Source organism: Lytechinus pictus, chromosome 2 (genome assembly GCF_037042905.1).
Source record: "Lytechinus pictus isolate F3 Inbred chromosome 2, Lp3.0, whole genome shotgun sequence".
Classification (NCBI taxonomy): domain Eukaryota; kingdom Metazoa; phylum Echinodermata; class Echinoidea; order Temnopleuroida; family Toxopneustidae; genus Lytechinus; species Lytechinus pictus.
This window is the reverse complement of record NC_087246.1, coordinates 8,771,671-8,792,854: the sequence shown is the minus strand read 5'-3', so window position 1 is coordinate 8,792,854 and position 21,184 is coordinate 8,771,671. Positions and strand designations below refer to the sequence as shown.

The 21,184-nt window shown below is 36.0% G+C and overlaps 1 protein-coding gene across 1 annotated transcript; it reads right to left on the bottom strand.

Annotated features, from left to right (window-relative positions):
- Positions 1-1,493: 1,493 nt before the first annotated feature.
- Positions 1,494-20,303, bottom strand: LOC129254879 (macrophage metalloelastase-like). The gene is made up of 8 exons (XM_054893418.2): positions 20,079-20,303; positions 8,043-8,287; positions 6,736-7,013; positions 6,166-6,324; positions 5,662-5,819; positions 4,957-5,101; positions 3,810-4,064; positions 1,494-3,486 (listed from the first exon to the last, which is right to left on the bottom strand). The coding sequence occupies exons 1-8, from the start codon at positions 20,301-20,303 to the stop codon at positions 3,284-3,286; spliced, it is 1,668 nt and encodes a 555-aa protein (XP_054749393.2). The 3' UTR covers positions 1,494-3,283.
- Positions 20,304-21,184: the final 881 nt, after the last annotated feature.

Here is a 21,184-nt window from a genome sequence, read left to right as displayed (position 1 = left end):
AGCTATGGGTACATCCGGGCACTTTTGCGAATCTAGACCTATCGAGCAATGGCCGACCGTCTTCCGCGCAATCACAGACGTTAAGTACGCGCGCCTATGGCGACTCCGCACTCTAGCGTAATTAGTATACATCTCTATGGTCATAATTTACTTACCCAGTAGCCAATTTGAAATCTACATACTATTAGTGATCTCAATTTTAAAGAAGCTATAACTTTCTTATTGCTTGTATGATTTCTTTCAAACTTTCACCATTCTGTTTAATCTATACTTCTCCTTCCCAACACAAAATTTTATGGCCAAGGCTGGATTCCCCTTTAAACAGTCGGGTAAGAAGAGTGTAAGCTAGTCATTTTGTTATGCAAAAGGGCAGTGTTAGGATTGTTCAATGGGGGGGGGGGGGGTGATTATTCTTAATTTCTTCCCTTCTCTTTTCTTTTTTTCCATCATTTTCTCCTGTTTTTTACGACTTGGAAAAGAACAGGGAGGCATTTACCACCGTAGCGACGCCCCCTGAACATCGATTGGTCGCAGAAAAAAACTATGAGCGTCCAGTATTAGTACGTTTAGATTTAAAATTATATAGATATGATGTTTCAAATTAAGAATTGGCATTGGCTCTCACAATCGACGTAAACCAAAGTTCAAAGTATTGAACCATATTTTAAACCTGAATTATAAGCTGTATAAAATGAAAGTCATTACTTCCCTTTACGTTCTTTCTGTAATATAAAAAAGGAAACTATCGAACATTTGTTTTGGAATTCTTTAATTACACAATTTCTTTTGGGAATGAGCTCGGAAAATAACTTAATATGTTTGATTTTTTATTGATAACCATGGTAACGGGAAAAGTGTAATTCTTGGTATATTGTCAATAGAATATTTTCTTTTAAATTACATTTTGGTTATTGCAAAGAAATCAATAGTAGCTGTAAATCATGTATAAACACCAACAATTTCTGATTGTTTTAATTCATTAAATAGATTGTATAAAATGGATTAGTCAGGAGTGAAATGCGATTTTCGTCTCGACCACGCGATATCGGGAAGGGGGGGGGGGGGGCTTTGCCACCTTCCTGTCTTGCCAGCCTTCAAAATACCCCAGTCTAATTAGGATTAATCCAAGGAGAAACCTTAAGGTGCCATCCGATTTTGAAGAGAATAAAGAAATTTTATTTCAACTTTTGATGGAAAAGCTTAAGAATGAACCCAATATATTACTGATATTTAATTTTAAAGAGAGAAAAAAAAACCAAGTATGTCTTTCACGAACAATGTCTATTTCTCTCACTATGTCGCTATCTTCAGTATGTCTTACACACATACACACATGCACAAACACACATACATCCACTTTCTCAATTATCATGATTATCTATTTTCTTAAAGATTGAATTATATTTTGTGCGTGTTATATCACCCAAAATTTTGGTATATTTTGATTCACCTAACTACAACTAAGGTTAAATAAATCAAATATATGCATCAAATACTTTTACATGATATACATACAGATGCGTTTATTTCTCGTTTGATAAAAGTATACATATTTATTTCACAAACATACGGATAAAAGGAAGTCGACAAAAGAGTTTTAAAGTAAATTTGCAATCAAATTTATAAATACTTGTGTATTGCTTTCAGATTTTTGTTCTTGGAAAGAGATAAATGTTCAAAATCTAAATATGTACATTTCAATTGAAAGGAGGGGATAAGAAGAAAGTTCTATAATTGTTATCATAGTGGCGGTAAGGACATATTTATCAGATTAATACCTCGATCGATATAAAATTGACAACGCTTCAAAAAGAAATATGCTGAGGCACCTGGGTGCATGCTAATAAAGATGGGCAGTTAGAGAGGAGAGAGGGAGAAAGAGGTGATGGGAAGAAAGTGAGCGAAGAGAGAGTGTATGAGTGTGTGTGTTTGTGTGTGAGGAGTGGGTGTGTGAGAGAGATAGCGAGAGGGAGAGACATACAGACAGATGAATAAAGCAAGGTGAAGGGAGGGCGTTTATATGAAAAATTATACCAAACATGAAAAAAAAAAATAGGACACTATCTTGAATGATGAAATACGAGATTTCTTTTTAAATATTTTTTTTATAAGCCCCAAGTCTTGTCATGTTTATTTCTTCATTTCTAATGTTTCCGCCTATCTTGTCAATCATGGGTGTCGATCGGTGTTCATGGTTGGGGGAGGGATGATTATAACAAATTTCGAATCTAATGTTTAGTGGGTCAGACATGGCATATTTCAAAATGAGCCATTTGAAGACTCTTTTTCAATTTTTCATGATTATATCCCTTTTATACACTCTTTTTAATTTCATCACTCTTTTGTATGTTCTCCACTTATTTTACGTCATACAACTGGATCAAGAATACTAACATATGCGAAGTTACATTGAAAAGCGTTGTAAAATATACGAGACCCTAAGCGCTTGGTCGCGGAGAGCATGGCGTTCGGAAGCGGGCGTGCTGTGTATGTTATACAACACACCCACTGAAATCAGGTTGGTATGTTAAAATAAAATTCTTTGACCAAAATCACCTTCATTTTCGAACAAAAACAAAACTTTTCTTTTGCTTGTCATTATTTTCCCAAACCAGCGACCCATCTTCAAAAATCGTTCCCAGGGCCCTTGCGGGAAGGGGTAAATAAAAAAAAATGAAAATGCCATATATAAAAGTATAAACATATTAAGCTAGTTATTTTATTTTATCCTGGATTAAAAAAAATCTTTCTTCACTCATCTGTTTCTAACAATTTCTGAAAGGAATGGTTTCATTCAATGACAATAAACATGATAAAATTCATAGATGAAAAAGGTACACACGACAATCAATAAAATTTTACCATCTTCATGATCATAATTATCTTTTACTACTTCCTTATCATTATCATGCTTATCATATGATTCATCATAAATATTATGATGTAAGACGTTAACTTATTGTGGGATTATAATATAAGCCATCCTTAAACATGAAATGTTGGGAGGGAGGATATATTCCCATCCCCCTATGATCGACACCCTTAATGTCAATCATTATGATCATGCCAATAAACTTCCTGCAAATGCAATCATATGCAGAATCAAGAAGAATCAACATCATTCAATAAGATTTGTCGATTCGTTCACTCAATAGCAGTGTATAACTAAATTCTTCTTGATAACTACGTGAAAGACCAAAGGCAAATGCAGGTAAAAAATAAACTTTCACATTTTGTTTTATAGATATTTCAAATGATATGATACAGCAGGTGATTGGTCTAATCATAACACTCGTTTTATTGTCATTAGGAATGAAACAATGAGAAGTATTCCAGAGATTCTGATTGGTCCGTCCACACCCGACCCTATGTTTTGTCCACAAATAAGCCAATCAGAAGCAAAGCTGCGTGTTTCAGCGACGAAAAAGACTTCATTATCTTTGAACGTGCTAACTTGTTTGTTGATGAGGAAATGACTCACTCCACCTACAGAGATGAAAAAGTTACAATAAAACTTTAATTAAAACAATCAATTCAATAATTTCTGTCAGAGCCCTAAACAAATAACCGAATTCGGTTTAATTTTATGTAAAGTAATTACGCAAAACTCAGCATGCCCCGTGCCATTTTAGACTAAAAGTTGTTTAAGGTTTTCTTTGGGCCTACACATAATCTCAAATACATGACATGGATCTCTGTAACCCGTTTTCTGGTAATGATTACAAACTTTGTAAGAACCAACCCCCCCCCCCCGCCCCCCCAAATTTATTCATTCGCTGAATAATTAGCACATTTTTATAATACGTTACCTTTTCCTTCGGTCCAGGCGGCATCGAATGGTCCACTTCTACCCCTCCAGTTATCCTTGATAGGTCGTGGGTATCCTCGATCAGCCCGCAGTGTTTGCTCATTCAGTCGCCAATACAATCCTCTGTAGAAGACGTAAATTCGATTATTTCTTGCCCATTTGAATGCTGCGTCAATACCGTTAGTCCGGATTCCTGTTCGTTCCCGTATATCACGAGGTTGGTACGCTCCCTGTGAGAATTCCCATATTTCGGTACCTTTATTTGAAACGAAAGAAGAATAGTTTGAAAGGCAGGCGAAATCACAAAACTAGAAATTGCATTTCCCATGGTGTACATGAGTCACTGCGCAACAGGCGAGGCTTGCGTCAGCTCAAGAGCTTGAAAACAGCGTTCTTCTCCTTCGGTCTAAAACAGTCTTATGATTATTGTTACAGTATATACACTCGGCAAAAAAAAGTTGTTTAAAGCATTAATAACCACCAATGCATGACTGTTCACATGAAAATGTCATGTCAATGATGTCATACTGGAAGAGGAATATTGTCTGGTCATGTTGACATACAATAATTTGTCTTTAATCAAATATCTATATGGAATATTTTAACTTTTATAAGTGTCCAAGAATTTTCTTTGCCGGGTGTATTTTGTTGACAATAGTACATCTTGTATGCCATAGTCAGTGCACACGAAGTACTGGTTTCTAATGTGGTATGTTTCGAGAACAATGATGTATATTGGAATCTAAAAACTACAATCATGCGCTGGCGTACAACAAGTCATTGCAGTGATTTCAGAATCGGTTGGAAAAAAAAATCAAACTTTCTTGAGATTAGCAAACCTTCCAGCAGTATTTTGAATTCTTATAAGTGGATGTAAATGTGAGAGTGGGATACAAGAAAGAGTATACAAATGAATAAGTTATAGTAGCTAAGGTTTGGTCGATCGATCACCTTCCTAAAGGGATGCTATGATTACTATATAGTCATGATAGTAGTGTCTCCTTCTTGAAAGAGTTCTTGTCACAATTACTGCGTGGTAAAATATATCATTGATATCGGGTGTACGATCAATTTGTTGTATTTTGGATAACCCGAGCTGAGTGGTGTCAAGTCCTTACATTAATAGAAAAACAATGAAAGAAACTCACCAGAGAAAAAGATCATTCTTCTTTGTCCTCTGAAGTTCCTAATAAAGGCTGCATCCGGAATAGATTGCATTTCTGTGAATATTGCTTCGGTTTGAAGAGCATTTGATACCGGTTCGTTACCTTTCTTAATCCAGAATTGTTCTCCCTGCGAGTAGAAGTACATCAAATTATTTTGCTGATATTGATTACCTTGAAATGTATTTTTTAAATATTCAGTCTAAACAGGGAACATTGTTGGATTGAAATGTTTGATAGTATTGATCTTCAACACAGTCATAAAACATTTAGACATGTAGAATGATCCTTAACTAGAAAAAAAGCAATTTCCAACCATAGGAAGAATAGAACAGAAATAGTTTCTATAAATACAAAGTATAATTAAAACAGAATAAATCAATCATGCTTTTGAAATAACGAAATAAAGAATCAATATTCCGCACTGTGCTACAATAACAAATGTAGCAATTGTTTAATTCAAACGCTCATGGATAGAGAGGATTAGCCAATTAGCTCACGATCTATAACGCCATTGGCAATTCATTGTTTCTAATTGGCTCTAATACCATTATCTCTCTCTCTATCTCTTATTTAAAAGGAAAGTACCATATATCGAAGATTGTTATGTTTTATAAAAGAACCAATATATCTTTGATATCTAAAATACGAATTTTTGTTCCTTCGTGATCACCTTATTAACCAACTTACACTGAAAATGAAAAGTGAAGGAACTTGATGACCAACAACTTGTCCAAAGGTCACCGCAGAAATCTGTGCGTTGCAAACCCTCCTGTCTCTTGGTCCGTTATCAGGTACCGTTGGACCGCCTGGTGGGCGCGGTCTGTTGGGAGGGGTTGAACGGGCACCTGTTATTGCGAAATTTAAACAAATGTATATATGTTTTAGAGTCGGTTCGATCCTACATTGATGCTACAGCCGTCGCCCTCATGCAACTTTGAACATGATAACATCACACAATTCTCCACACATACGTGTACTAAAATTATCTGACATTGCAGCGACCAAATCTTATAAAAAGAAGACAGTCGATGTTAAATTGCCAGACCATAACATCATCGGATATACCTATGTTATACCCATAGCCATGTTCAAGTAATTCAGTAAGGATTTATCATTCAAGATTTCGAAAATAGCATGCATTAAAATGATAGCTATGTCAATCGTTTTAGAATGAACTAAATTTTAACTCACCATACAGACTTTGGATTCCTCTGACGTCATCAGTATTGAGTCTGAAATTTGGTTGAAATCCTTGGTAGTAGGGCGCCATCAGCGATTTACTGACTTCAGAGTGTGCTAACCCAAGACTGTGCCCTATTTCATGCGCTGCTACAATGAACAAATTGGTACCTAAGAAAAAAACAATCAGGTAGTCCATGGTTAGTTCATCAAGAAAATAACAAAAATAATAATATGATGATCATCACTATCATCATCAACATCATCATCACCATCACAATAAAATTAACCGAAAATCATCCCCGGCAAAATTTAAGGAAATTCATTAATCCGTCACCCACCATTGTCCTATAAACAAATCTGTCCACGATCATGACGATATTGGATTCGATTCTTGTTACTACTGGTTGGTTGGGGACGGCGTTTAGTCTATCTGGCTATTTAAATTACAAGTATCAGTTGTGTATGACGTGAAAATACTTATGAGAGTTATCCACATGATAAACTCATAGATAAAATTCAATGATCAGAACTTTGTGGAAAAGGGAGAAACTTTGGCATTCTCTGAAGCATAATACCTACCCTGTCTTGTTTTGTCGCTGAAAGTCTCATCCTCATCGAAATGGACGTCGCCTCCAATACCTTCACCAGGGAAGTAGGCATGGGCTAGGGTACCTCCGGGACCGTCAAAGGCATAACCGTCCCCATGATTAGCTCTGGCAAACAAGACGATAATATCAGCTTTTGGAAACCTGGTTGGGGCGAAATCGAGTCTCGCGACGTCACCCCAAACTTGAAACGCAGAAGTGAGGACACGAATAGTTGTCGCTTTCGCAACGTCGGGTGTATAATTCTTTATTCTGTGAGGGAAAAAACGTGTAAGAATATTGAGTGTATGTGTTATAATTACACACAAGACCCATTATTGAGATGCGATTGGTAAATAAAACATCATATCACCATGCATTTGCCAAACGGTGGGAAAATATGGAAATCCCACCCATGCCAGATCAAAAAATCTATATAAATTCTTTCATTCAAATTGTGTGAAAGTGTGTAACAATGGAGAAAGTGAAAATAGAACCTGCAGTTTTTGACGTTTACATGGTTTATGAACCATTTTCACTTGCACAGAGTTAATCACTTTTTTTTATGTCAGGAGGTAATTTCGGCAGTAAAGCTTAGTGCAATCACTTTATCATGATTGTTTATGTTCAAAAGTGTGGCCACGATCATTCCAATAGTCGGATATAAAGGATACTTAATATAGGCATGATAGGTGTTGAATTTCACTGGACATGCTGTACGAATATACAAATTGCAACATTAGCTTGTTAAGGCAGTATTCCGTTTTGCGTAAAATAGGAGTAAAGCTGGCTAAACATGTACTTGAAACATGTATGTAAAAACAGCGGGAGTAAAATAAATTATTGGCTTCTGGCCTTCTTTTTATGTTGATTTAGAGAAAAGATTAAATGGAATAGGGCCCCTTCTACCCCCTGCCTCGCTTGCTGGTGGTGAGCAGATGATGTACCACATAGCATGATAATATACTGAATGGTGTTAACACTGCATCGCGCGGCTTTATCAAATCAAGGAGATTCAAACACTCTTCTTGAAGCTCCTTGATAATATTCGAGCGATTTTTTTCCAAAGCGCTCATTGCTGGACAAAACCGGGAATATTACAAATCTGTGGTTAAACAAACAATGTGTTGCTGTTGTTGAATATAATTATGTCGAACTTAAAATCTACCAAATTCTAATTTATCTTTTAAAACCGTCAATTCGGTAATAACATCCACCCATTGGGTAAAACTGTACCTGTATATGGGATTCACCGAGATATTTATTTTACCACTCATTTTTAAAGAGGACATGCCTACTTACGCCCATGTTAGCTTTTTTTTTGACCATCCATGTTGTATTGCGTATCTCCTCTTCCTCATCTCATCAGTAGAGATCTTCTTATCCTTGTTGCCGCATCTCTCTGCATTTTTGATCCTGGCTAGAGTTTGATTGTTGAGGATTCCTGTTGGTTCAACCCCAGCCATTCTCTGAAGACGCATCACGGCTTCTCGGAGTTCCTCAGGACTTTCTGCACCCTCCACGTATTCCCATATTTGAAGATAATCCTATTCGGAAAGGAAATGGATGGGAAAGGGCAGAATAAACCAATAGGATAACAGGTAGGCAATTGTAAATAATGTTCATATTTAATAATGGTTAATTAAGAGTAATGTTAGGATTAAATCATAAGGAATACTTCTAAAATAAGACAGATATGATTGGCACTGTGTCTTTATATTGGCATGTAGGGAAAAAATCCTTCTGGTGTAATCGTAGACACTGGTGTGGGAACTACTATTGTGTTTCTGTGTGGGAGGGTGCGTTGGGGTGGGTGCGTGCGTGCGCGCGTGTGGGGGTGAGTGTATATTTGGGATCGAGCTTCTATGACATTTGTTCCTGCGACATTTGCTCCGGTCTTAATATCTCAGAGGGCATAGGATTAGAGTTAGGATTGTGATATAGAGTTTTTGGTTCAGAATATTGGAAAAATAAGGATGAGGGTTGATTTCGTTTTGGATGTTGCAGATTTATTTCCATCGGAGCTTCGCCAGAGCAAATGTCATGAACTGTTTGGGAATGCGATGGGATGGGTTGGTTACATTGCTACTAACATTTTTATAAACTGATGGTGGTGATATTAATCATGGTTATAACAATCCGTGTACCTTCATATCTCTCATGTCTGTTGGGTTTTATTCTCCCCGTGCTCCATGGGTTTATTTTGCATGCAAGTACACCAATAAAACCAACACCATAACAACCAATGATAGTCAAACTAACGGAGGCCTATGTAAGCTGTCATTGGTTTGGTTTGGAGACTGAGGTTTTGACGAAAATTGGTGACTGCGACAGGTGACTTCTGTCTGATTCTGAAGCTATTTTTACAATCTTAAAATACAACTGCTAACATGAATAACTTGGCGTGCGCCAGTAATGTACAAGATATATGGGGGAAGTTACAAACTCAGGCAGAATGTTCCGAGGTTCGTCAAATTTTCGGATGGTGACATGCACGTCAAAGGTCGTTCCTTTATTATATAATTATATCGGATTGGAACACGTCTGAAAAAAAACTTAATATCATCAAGGAATCATGATAACACATAGGCCTACACAACTGTAGATGCATGATGATTTAATTCAGATTATTTCTTACAAAACTTTCTAACTAGACCAATATACCGAGCTAAATGGCAGGTGCGGTTCAATACTTAAAGTTTCAGACATATTGGAACGTCTTCTGGAAAATTGAGAAATTTTCGACGTTGGTAACTTCAATAAAATGAAAATGCCTATCGTGAGCAGCATGGTGTACATGGGAGACTATTTTGGCATCAAGTCTCCAGCCATCCCCCAACCCAAAAATAATTTGTTCACAATGCTTGGGAGTGTATAGCGACCGTGTGAAAAAAAATAACATATTACAATTGCCTGAGAATGTTTTACATTACCATTTTATAAACACACAGGGCATATGATTTCACTCCACGATAACGAGGGTACAACTGGCTTGCGTTGCTCTGTCCTGGCGTTTCATTTATTCATACGCGAGTGTTTTTTTTTATCACATTTGACCCCTATCCGAAACATGGATCGACGCCAATAACTCTGAATTATATATTTTAGATAACTTTAGCCTCGGTCAGTGAGAATACAGCGACCGAGCCCTTTTCTACCTTCCCCAACATATTTTGAAGAATGACACTAAATTTAGAGCGCGTTTGACAAAATAGACACATTAAGCATGTTAAGGGTTAAATCCCGGGGGTTAAAACTTTAAATTTGCCGGCAATAGTATTTTTTGTATTCGTGGTGGGTGAAGTAGGATCGAGGTCAATTTTAATAAAGAAGTTGCAAGGAAGTCTGTTTTTTTTTGCATGGGGTCGTTATTGATTTGCTATACACGCAGTTTAACAGAGCATTAACTCATTCTGTATTTAGATGTTAGTTTGTGAGCGAGCGTGCAGCGACGAGAGAGGAAATTATAGAAATTGAATAGTAAAAGCTTAAGTTTTGAGAACTCGGCGACATGAATCGAATACTACATTACTAAATACATGTACATATACTGTATACGCATATTATGGCCTACATACATCTATTTCTTTTCTTAGTTGTCGAAAAGATTTTTTGGGGGAGGGGTTTGAGCCCAAAAGCCCCCCCCCCCCCGTGGAACCGCTCCTGCATAGTGGATATATCATAACCCTCAAAGCGTGTAAATGCGAAATACTAAGTATTCCATAAGCTTTTCAGTTACATATGTTAGAAAGCGTTTTACATTGCCATTGTGGTGTGGATCAAGACAAGATATCCGTGTTAACACGTTACTTCCTTGAAACGTAAATTACCTTGCGTCATTCACACGTGTATATAGGAAATAAATACTTTAAGACTTGAAGACAGGAACTACACACTACCATGTCATCATGATAATTGGAAGGTATAAACACGATACACCCCTCATCTTTATGATACACATGCCTTGTGCTTAAAGTATACCATGTATACATGCGACCACGGATTTCCCTCGGAGTTTTAGTCTGTTCAGTTCTGTACAATCCACTTAAATAGAATATGCGAAAAAGCTGCCTAAATTTTTAACTAAAACTTGTTTACATATTCAACTATTGGTTAAAATTAACTCGGTTGACGTTTGGTAATCAGTTTGCTCTGTGGCTGATCAAATTTTATTGCTCATCAGTCAGTAACCAATCAGATTTTACTAGACTCTCCTAACTCCCCAACCAATGGTCGGTTATACACGTCATTCTAAAGCGTATTCAATTTTTAGAAAAATACTTATGCACAATAATTTCAACTTCCAACCAAATGTGGTTTATCTCATATAACTTTTAACAAAATTATCTGATATAAAAAATGCAATACCTAATTTTCTTCAGCAAAAAAAAAATCGATCCACATTGTGCTGCACTCAACCCAGGCGATGGAAGTTGGTAAGTATACATGGCATGAATTTATTCCTTGGAAGTCAGTGCGCGCGACCGCCACTCTGGTAAAGTCAGAGTAATTATGCTGTATAAAAACGCTTAGAGACTAATGATCAAGTAAGTTTTAAGAGCTATGTAAGCAAGTATTATTATAATTGATATCATTATACAGGTCAGCCGAAGCTTAAACTATTAACACGATTAATCACACAGGTAAACGTTATAATATTAATAATATAAAACACAATATTGTAGCCATCCCTTTGCCACCAGCCGTAAATGCGTACGAGCTAATCTGGTCCATAATTACACTCCTCTGAGAGTGAGACAAGTGAACAGTCATTTTGGAGTGGGATTTACATCTCTTGAGGGTGCATTATATAGCTCAGTCTGTAGTGAATTACTGTGCATGTTTTTAGACATTTTCACTCCAAAACGAGCTATAATCCACTCTCAAAGAATGCAAATTCCACTCCAAAATGACTGGTCCCTTGTCATGAGAGAAGTATGATTAGCTCTTTTGCAGTCTGATCTGAGTGTGTTGCATTTCCTTTTGGTTAGACAATGATTTTTGTTATGGCTAGAAACATGATATTAAATTTTATTTCGTTTTGTTTATTTCAGTTTCCAACATTTACAGTATATTTTGTTCCATACATCTTGATATTGTCTTATTATATATATATATATATATATATATATAATAAGACAATGCAAATTTCTAAATATATTACAATCAAGATAATCACACCAACAGGGTGGGAATGGAGGAAGCTGCTTATAAGCAGGGCATGTAGAGTGTAGTCTCCTTTTTAAGTATTCGTATGAATAGTGTAAATCAAAAGCAACACAAGTACAACAGGATGACAACTTGAGCATAAAATCCAGTTAAATGTATATCATTAAAAAAGAAAGAAAATGAAAAATAGCGATATTAAAAGTCTCCAGATTCCTGCCGGCATTCACAGCGAATTTCATTAATCACCAGGAAAACTAAAAGCGTGCACAACTTACACAAGTGTTCATAATGCTATCCATGCTTTAAAATAAAAACATTGTAAAAAAAATAAAGTGTTTGAAAGATGAAGAAGAAGAATGAAATTGACGATTATCTTGGAGAAACCTTTTTTCAACTTAAATTCTCGGCGATTCTTTTATGGCATTATCAAGAGTGCATTCTCTTTCAAAAATTCATCTATTTTTATACAAATATTTATAAAAAATTGTGCAGCACTGTGCAAATTGGGTCTATCATTTTACCCATAGCGCGTAAAAACTGAGACGCCATTTTTTTAAATGTTCTTTTAAGTGTTCTTTCAAAGGAAAGGCAATTGGTGCCGGTGTAGCGGCAGATCTGGTTCCACCGGCGGATACGGTATCCGCCGGCAGGTATCGTCCTTTACTCGGATCCATATCTGCCGGGTTGACGAGGTTTGACATTCTCATTATTTATTTTCCCATTAAAATAGATAAATAAAAAATGGTAGGACCTATATAATTTTGAAGGAAATGGGTACCGTGCCTATGCAGATCAAGAAACGATAGCAGGAACGAAATTGGCTCTGAATCTGCCTGAGTTGGAACACGATCCGCTGTCAGATACTGTTCCTAGAACCGTATCTGCCTAGCACCGGGTCCATCGCTACACTGACACTTAATTCGACGCGCATGCCATGGTATACACCTGTGATGTCATAATAGAAAGCAGGTAAGCGTGTAGCCTGTATATCTGTGAATTTCAAACAAATTTATACTGCCCATCCATTTTATGATATAAATAATGCACATTTTTAAAATTTCCGGTGTTATTGACGATGCAGATATGTCGGATATTCGCAATAACATACAAAAGCAATCGACACAAGCGCCTTGTGCTTTCGCACATCGCAAATACCCTCAAGTGCGCTGCATCCCCACAACACATCATAAATATGCATTTATTATAATACTGTATTTTCACCATGTTGGAACCACTTGGTTCCAGTAAGCAATTGGTTAATGCAGCTGCAATGCAGATCAAAATTGATGTCAATGCTAAATACAGCATTTCCTCGTATTATGGTGATAAAGATGTTAAAATTATCACACTGATATACTTCATTCTTGATTTTGTTTAAAATAGATATTTGTGACCTCAAATAAAAGGAAGGAAAAATTGGGAAGGCGACTCGAAATTCCGATTGTTTTTTCTCCTCAGTTTTTTAAGCAACGCTATTGAATGTATATTGACTGATCTTTGTGTAGTCTTGAGTATTCACATCTCGAATCCCATTTTTGTCTCTTAAAACTGGATAGGTTATTAGCTTCGTTTAGAAATGGACTTATTAATGTGATATAGATTTCCTTTATTGATCATAATTTAATTGAAAATCTAAATATTGTCGAATTCAAATTTGCTTTATTTCATTTTTAACAGAACAAAATATAATGGTCTTAAAAATTGCAATGACAAATGAAAACGAAACTTATACAAACAATAGGAATTGAGGTAGGAACAATATGTGATATTTTTTCATAAGTAAAACAACTGTGAGAAATTATACATGTACAACTGCTTTGGCCACTCTTTTTATCTAAATATTTTGAGAAAGAAATGTATGAAGAGAACAATGGTAGGCGTAGCTTTAATCAAGGTTCCTTAGAGCTATCTGCCCTTTGGAAAACTGGTGATGCCGAAAAATGCCTCTGCAGGGGAATCGAACCCGGGGCCCCCAGCTTTGAACGCTGGTGCCTTAACCACTAGACCACAGTGACGGATTAGTGGTTATGGCGACCCCATCCGATTGACCGTCAGATAAACAGATTTTCGACACCACCAATCAAATTTCCTTTGTCACAATGCAAGCCGCCATGCCTCAGCTGGATAAAAGCTATTGCTATATCGGATAAGTTGCCAAAGGGCAGATAGCTCTGGGGAACCTTGATTTAAGCTACGCCTACCATTGTTCTCTTCATTCATTTCTTTCACAATATATTTAAATAAAAACAGTTGCCAAAGCTGTTGTTCATGTATAATTTCTCACATTTATATATATATATATATATTTAATTTTGGTTGTTGTAATTCTCTAAAATAGAACGCTGTTGACAACTTTTTCAAATTTCTTACCTAAAATGATAACACTGATGTTGATCTTTAGTTCCGGTCCCTGGCTAATCTCTTTCAGCCATTAGTAGATTGGATTATCTCTAGGTACATGTCCTTGAACCTTGTTTGTGAGTTGCATGCACTGCCTATACTATTTTTGTTATAGGTGATGTCGTCTTGAATAAATGTAATGCAGTATATGGTATATTTTTCTTATGTCAGAGTACCTGGAATGAGCATTGATTTCGAATTGTGAGGCCACAGACGAAAGATCTTCTATTTATAGGGAAGATTATGTATGATATCACCATAGCAACACAAACGATGGGGTATCTTGGGGAAAGCAAACCAGATATTGCATACGAGCTTTCCCTCTGGTATATAAATAATACTCTTGTCACGGAAAGCAGTGCCTCGTTCTTACAGGTGTTGAACAATCGTTCTGTCCTTAGATCACATCTGGAAAAGCCGAAATTCAAACTAGATTTAACATAAATATCAGTTGTGGTAACGATCTAAAATGATTTTGAAAAGAGTAGATGCATAAGCAACACATATCTGAAAAAAGGGTATCATTCTGGCAAAAAAAATATGTAAATGCTGGAAAATGTATATGCCTCAGTCTGTGTTAGTAATGCCTTATAATGATTTCTCAAACAGTTATCACATTGACTTGAGGCTGTGCCTACACCTCATACTTGAATAGACTACACAGTATTATGCTTCAGAAGATACCTATTAGGCCGTTATCTTTAGAATAATCTGGAACAAATTCCAGTCCTTCGTTTAAGAAACTGAATATTCTTGACGTTTCATACATTATTTATAACAACGTTTGTATTACAATTTACACGATTAATTCATGGGAAACATCTCCATCCTCCAGTGGCGTAAGAAGCCCACAATTTTGAGGGGGCTAAGTTAGATATGGTGTATCGCGTAAACTTTATTAAAAAAAAAGGTGCGAGCGAGCAAAAATTTCGACATTTTAATTATAAAAATCCAATTATGTGATAAATTTTGACATAATACCCATAATATCATATTTCACCGCTCTCTTTTCTTTGCATTCCCTTTTTCCTCTTTCTTGGTCGTGAATTTTTATTTTTATTTTTTATTATTTATTTATTTATTTATCTATTTTTTAAATTTATCTATTTTTTTTTTGGGGGGGGGTAGGGTTGGGCAAGAGCCCCCGAAGGCCCCCATCTGTACGCAATAGCCATAATCTTACTGATTATCTTCAGTACTTCTCTCATAATTATGGGAAAAGGGCAGAAGGAAATGATAATCTAGTACTATCGAGTACGCACACAGAACAAGGGAAAAGGTCAAAAGCATTTTGGGGGTCTGAAGTGTGGCATGAATCATCCCCCCCAAATATCAAATGTAAAATATCAGTCAATTCCTTAAAAAATGACAGAAGAAAAATTCATGCAATTTAATAAAAATGACAATTTTTTTTCTTATAGTGTAAACTCCATACAGTCATGTCAATGTTTTTTGTTATCATTATAATTTATTTGCCTCTTCTTTAATCTCTCTCTAATTGAAATTGATTGCCAGTTTATTTAATGTAGTCCTCAGAAAATCAGCATCTTTCCTTTTATTTGGAAGAGTTACTAAATTGTTATGTACAGGGGAGCGTTTCATGAAAGGACTTTTTATCCGACAAGTCCCATTTTATTGTGCGTTTCAGCCAATCAGATTCAAGGAAATATGTCAGATCTGACAATTTTGGACAAATTTAATGTTGATGAAATGCTTCCCAAGGTGTCACCTGTGGGTAGCAGCTATTGCTATTTTGTGGTTCCCTTTTACCAAAGATATCATTTTCTTGTTTGTTCACTAATAATATTGTCTTCGTATATATATTTTGGTAATACAATTTTAAGATAAACTTCAACTTTAACCTCAAGATAATATTTGAAATATGAACAACATGAAATACAATACCACGAGCTACAGAAAACAAATTAATAAAACATGAAATTGAAAGACCGAACTAATAGATCATGTAGATAATGAAAATAAATACTGTATATCGTTTATTTACAAAACAGACAAATTATCATTGAACAATTAATCAACTTAATCATTCGTAGTAACTTTAGTGAACCTTGAAGCTGACAAAATACTGTCATGGCCTGGTCCGACAAATAGCCAGACTAAACTGTCAACGGTCATTACGATTACATATATATGAGAAATTATAGATAATTATAATTAATCATCATCAATGATTCGATTCCTGGTAGATACATTTTTTCGGCATCACCAATTTTTCCAAAGGGCAGATAGCTCTGGGAACCTTGAGTTAAGCTACGCCTACCATTATTATCTCCATTCATTTCTTTCATACACACACACACACACACACACCCTCACACACACACACACACACACACACACACACACACATATATATATATATATATATAAATATATAAATGTGTGAAATTATACATGTACAACAGCTTTGGCAATTCTTTTATTTAAATATTTTGTGAAATAAATGGATGAAGAGAACAATGGTATGCATAGCTTAAATTAAGGTTCCCAAGAGCAATCTGCCCTTCGGAAAAATTGGTGATGCCGAAAAAATGTCACTGCCGGGAATCGAACCCGGGCCTCCAGCAATGAACACCAGTGCCTTAACCACTAGAACAAAGAGACGGGTTAGAGGCCAGGGCGACCCAGATCCGATTGACATTCAGATTTTCGACACTACCAATTATAATTTCCTTTGTCGGATAGAGGTGGGTTTTGAACAATGACAAGCCGCCAAGCCTCAGCTAGATCAAAGCTATTGCATATATATATAAAAAAAAAAAAAAAAAAAAAAAAAAAAAAATATATATATATATATATATATATATATATATATATATATATATATATATATATACACACAATGCGCTTGCAGTATCGTGTGTATCATTGTATGGAAATAGCCGTTTGTCCGAGGAAAGAGCACACAAAAACTTATGTGGGTTCTCACAAGCATGACTTTCACGGAAGAAGAACAATATACTGTGCCTCATACCGTCGATTGTCTGAGGATTGTCGAGGGGAGAGGTACAGCATAATAATTACAATGGAAAAAGCAATACAAATGTGCGTATAGGCGTGTGTGTGGATGTGCGTGAGAATGTGTGTGAGTATGAGAGAAAGAAAGAGGGAGAAAGACAGAGTGAGGGGGATAGAGTGATATTAAGAGAGAATTTGAGAGCAGATTCATCCATTTTCATGAAGAGCTTTAATTCTTGTATTAAATTAATTTTTTTCATACATGAATCTGACAGATATTTCAAATAGATATACAGTATATTCTTTTTCAAAAAAAATATTCTATTTACTTTTTAGGGGTTTGAAATTAAACAAACACTTAAAAAATCCGAGAAAGGGGGGGATGCATTTAAAAAAGGAGAGTAATCATTATTTTCACTCCAATCATTTAGGTTTCATATCATCTTGTTTATATAGACCCACTTCATTGATGATAAGGTTCTATTTAACCATAGCCGTTATAAACCCAACTTGACATGTGCTGTAATAGACAACCCGTATCCTAATTTTTGAATCAAACTTTATAACTTAATCCAAGGTTTAATTGAGGCTGCTCTGCCTATATATATATCATTGGATTGACGTACATGCATCACGGGAGAATGAATGCGTCATCAGCTTGGGTACATTTCACGAAACCATCGTAGGACTAGACACAAGTTCATCGACATTACATCGAAAACATGTTAGTTCCTCAAGAGTTTAATGAGACGTAAATGCATATTTCACATACACCCTTTCTTGTAATGCTTGTTTTGAATCACATTTCGTGGAAGAGAAGCAACGTTTTTAAATGCATAACTTCATCCATCATAATCTTGTATGTGGAGTGCGAACCTCTTGCCTTACCCCTGACCAATAAGATAATATAAATTCCTATTTAAAAAAAATAAAGTCAATGCATGATATGGTTGTTAATAGAGTTTCCGAAGTGGGTGTGAATACATATAACACTTGGATTAACCACAGATCCTTGGAATGACGTAGACGTCACGTGCGCCATTGGTCTGCCAATCATTCCTGTGGATGGACATGATGGATGTAATAAAAGGACACGGAAGATATTTAAAGTTAGAAAGTTAAAGTTAGATTTGGGTGTGTATGAAGACGTAATTTCATGGTCTCTGAGCCACAGCGAGCAATTACAAGTCCAGATATTGCTAGGGAAATGAAATCAATATTATTATTCACATTCCCCATTATGTGCCCACTTTAATCTTTTATTAACAATTTAAGACCGTTTTTCAACTTTGCTTAACATTCCTGCCCAAATTGTCATTTCACTCTAGTTAATGTGTAATGACCTTAAACACTGACATTCTATAATATTTATTTGTGGTCAGGTTTTTGTCTGCCTTATCTTTTTTTAAATGAGGAAATTTTATAATTGAAATGAAAAGAAAATCAAATTCATAAGAAAGCAAATGATTCAGCGACCACTACACCTTTTTAATATTGGGATGTCAACTGATACTTGGCAGTAATCAAATTACATGTCTTTTACCAAAACTTTACACATGGCATTAAAGACCCCTTTTCTCCCAAACCTTTTAGTTCAAAAATATTTTCATAAAATTGTTCCCCTTTGAAAGAAAAGCTGGAAATCCGAATTTATATCGATCCATGTATTTTGAGATAGTTGGTGATTGTTACTTGAAGCAAATATGTGATTCAACTTCCATAATCAATCTAACCAGTAAATTGCTAAGAACATCTTTTAGGCCTATCGGATGGGACCGAGAATTCGTTAGTTCGTATATCCGTGTGGGATAACACTTTATAAGATTATATACGTTATCCGATGATAACACGCGGCTCTTTTGTGGCATATGATTTCTCCCTTCTTTTCAGAATATTTGTATGACATGAATGAGACGGACGTAATTAGGAAACTAATTTTACCCTGACCGTGACGAGCCTCTGACACATCTTCATAAAGTAAGACAGATTCATCAACAAAGAGATCCACCTTGCCAATAGGGTATTTCCGAATTAACTTTTGAAATACTTCAGAGAGTTCTGTCCACCCTGAATTGTCTGAATTTATAAAAATAGACTTATTTATCATGAATGGTTCAGCTATTATGGAAACTTATTCGTGACTCTGTTTGTTTCAACATTCCCAATGACTTGAGTGAATGAAGATATTCAGATTTATGAAGAGAAGTTGATACTTGATATCATACATATGCTATTGTATTTATTTACCTGCTAAAATGAATTAAGGTTTATGTGTCATGCGTTATACTAAACTGATGAGTGTTTCTGCATCAAGCAAAGGGAGCTCTAAATATTGAATGACAATAATTAAAAAGAAATACTTTATTATCTCATGATTGTGATTTCTACAAAGACGAATTATAAAGGAAATTATTGAAAGTCAACTCTCTTTTGAAAAAAATACTTTGTCATATAGATTGTCGACATTGTTTTTCATTTATCCCATAAATGCTTGTTCCCTTTCTTAAGGGTAGGGAGATGAATCATATTTCGAATCGGATAGAGCTTTGTTGGTGTCATTTGCTGCCGTTTTCACAGCGTTTTCCAAACGGCAAAGTACCCATTTGTCTAGGTTGTGATCTGCGCCCAAGCTAATCATGATCATTTTATTGTATAATCGTATCTAAATATCAAACCTCTTTTTTGTCTTTAAAACAAAGTAAGAAAAGAATATTTTCAATAATCGTTATTTGAATTATGTTACAAAATAAGAAACTCATTTCCTTCGCAAATTTTCTCGTTTCTTCTTACCTTGAAAAAGGCTACATCTTCTGGATCCATGTCATCATCGACATCAATATCAATGTTCGATGTTTGTCCTTGACCTTGACTTTGCTGGCCATTTTGTTGACCTCCATACATGGAGTCACTGGCACTTGTCCCCTGGTACTGAGGATAATTACCATAGTCCGGAAAGCTATTGCCTTGTGTGTTCTGCCAGAACTGCCCAAGGACGGTCGAAGGCACGAGAAACATTCCTACAAGCAACAGGAGCCTGTGAGTGGCTCTTGAAAGTATTTGTTTGTACATCTTCATATCTTAACAGTGTCTTATTAGAGCAGTCTTAAGAATTAATTAAAAAGATTAGCATTATTTAGATGAGGTTCCAAGTAAGTCTTGCTTTTCGCGATAGCCAAAGAGAATAGATTCGTAATTCCAAACTGTAATCCACTTTGTTAAATATAATATTATCTTGAAGTCTCCGAGATGATCACACACTGCAGACACCGCATTGGGGTTCAATCCGTGGTTACACCCAGGCACTCTCGGTCGGACCAATATCAATCATATGTGCTGGCGTCCAGAAAAAAAAAGATGTACGTACAGCACAACAAGGAAGAAATCGATACATGCGATCATTCCTCTTCAACGTTTACCCCCTTCCTAAAAATAACCCCAAATGCTGACATGGCCTGGATCCAAATGACAGGAAGGGTTGCGGGGGGAGAAGGGCCCGTGAGAGAGATTGAAGAGGGGGAACTATTGGATTGTATCTGCCTGATATAGGGGGTTGGGGATTTGGACAGCCGAGACATTGCTAAATTTTGCCTGATGAATAATACCTGGTGACGGGAAGGGAGTAATTAGGATCCCTCCAATCAGAGATAGTCTCACAGGCTGTATTAGGAGGAAGGGAATAGAGCAATGCGTAGATGAGTAATTTTTCTAAGCCGATACTGTAGAAAACTTGTAGAATGAGCCATGTGCTTAACCGGTAAACATAATTCACACCATCGTCAGATATTTTCACCATTATGTACCGAGAATGAATAGATCTGCGGTTATACCTATAGTGGGACGACGTAGGGTCACATCAACGAACACCAGAAGTAGATTATCCCAATAATATTGATCTT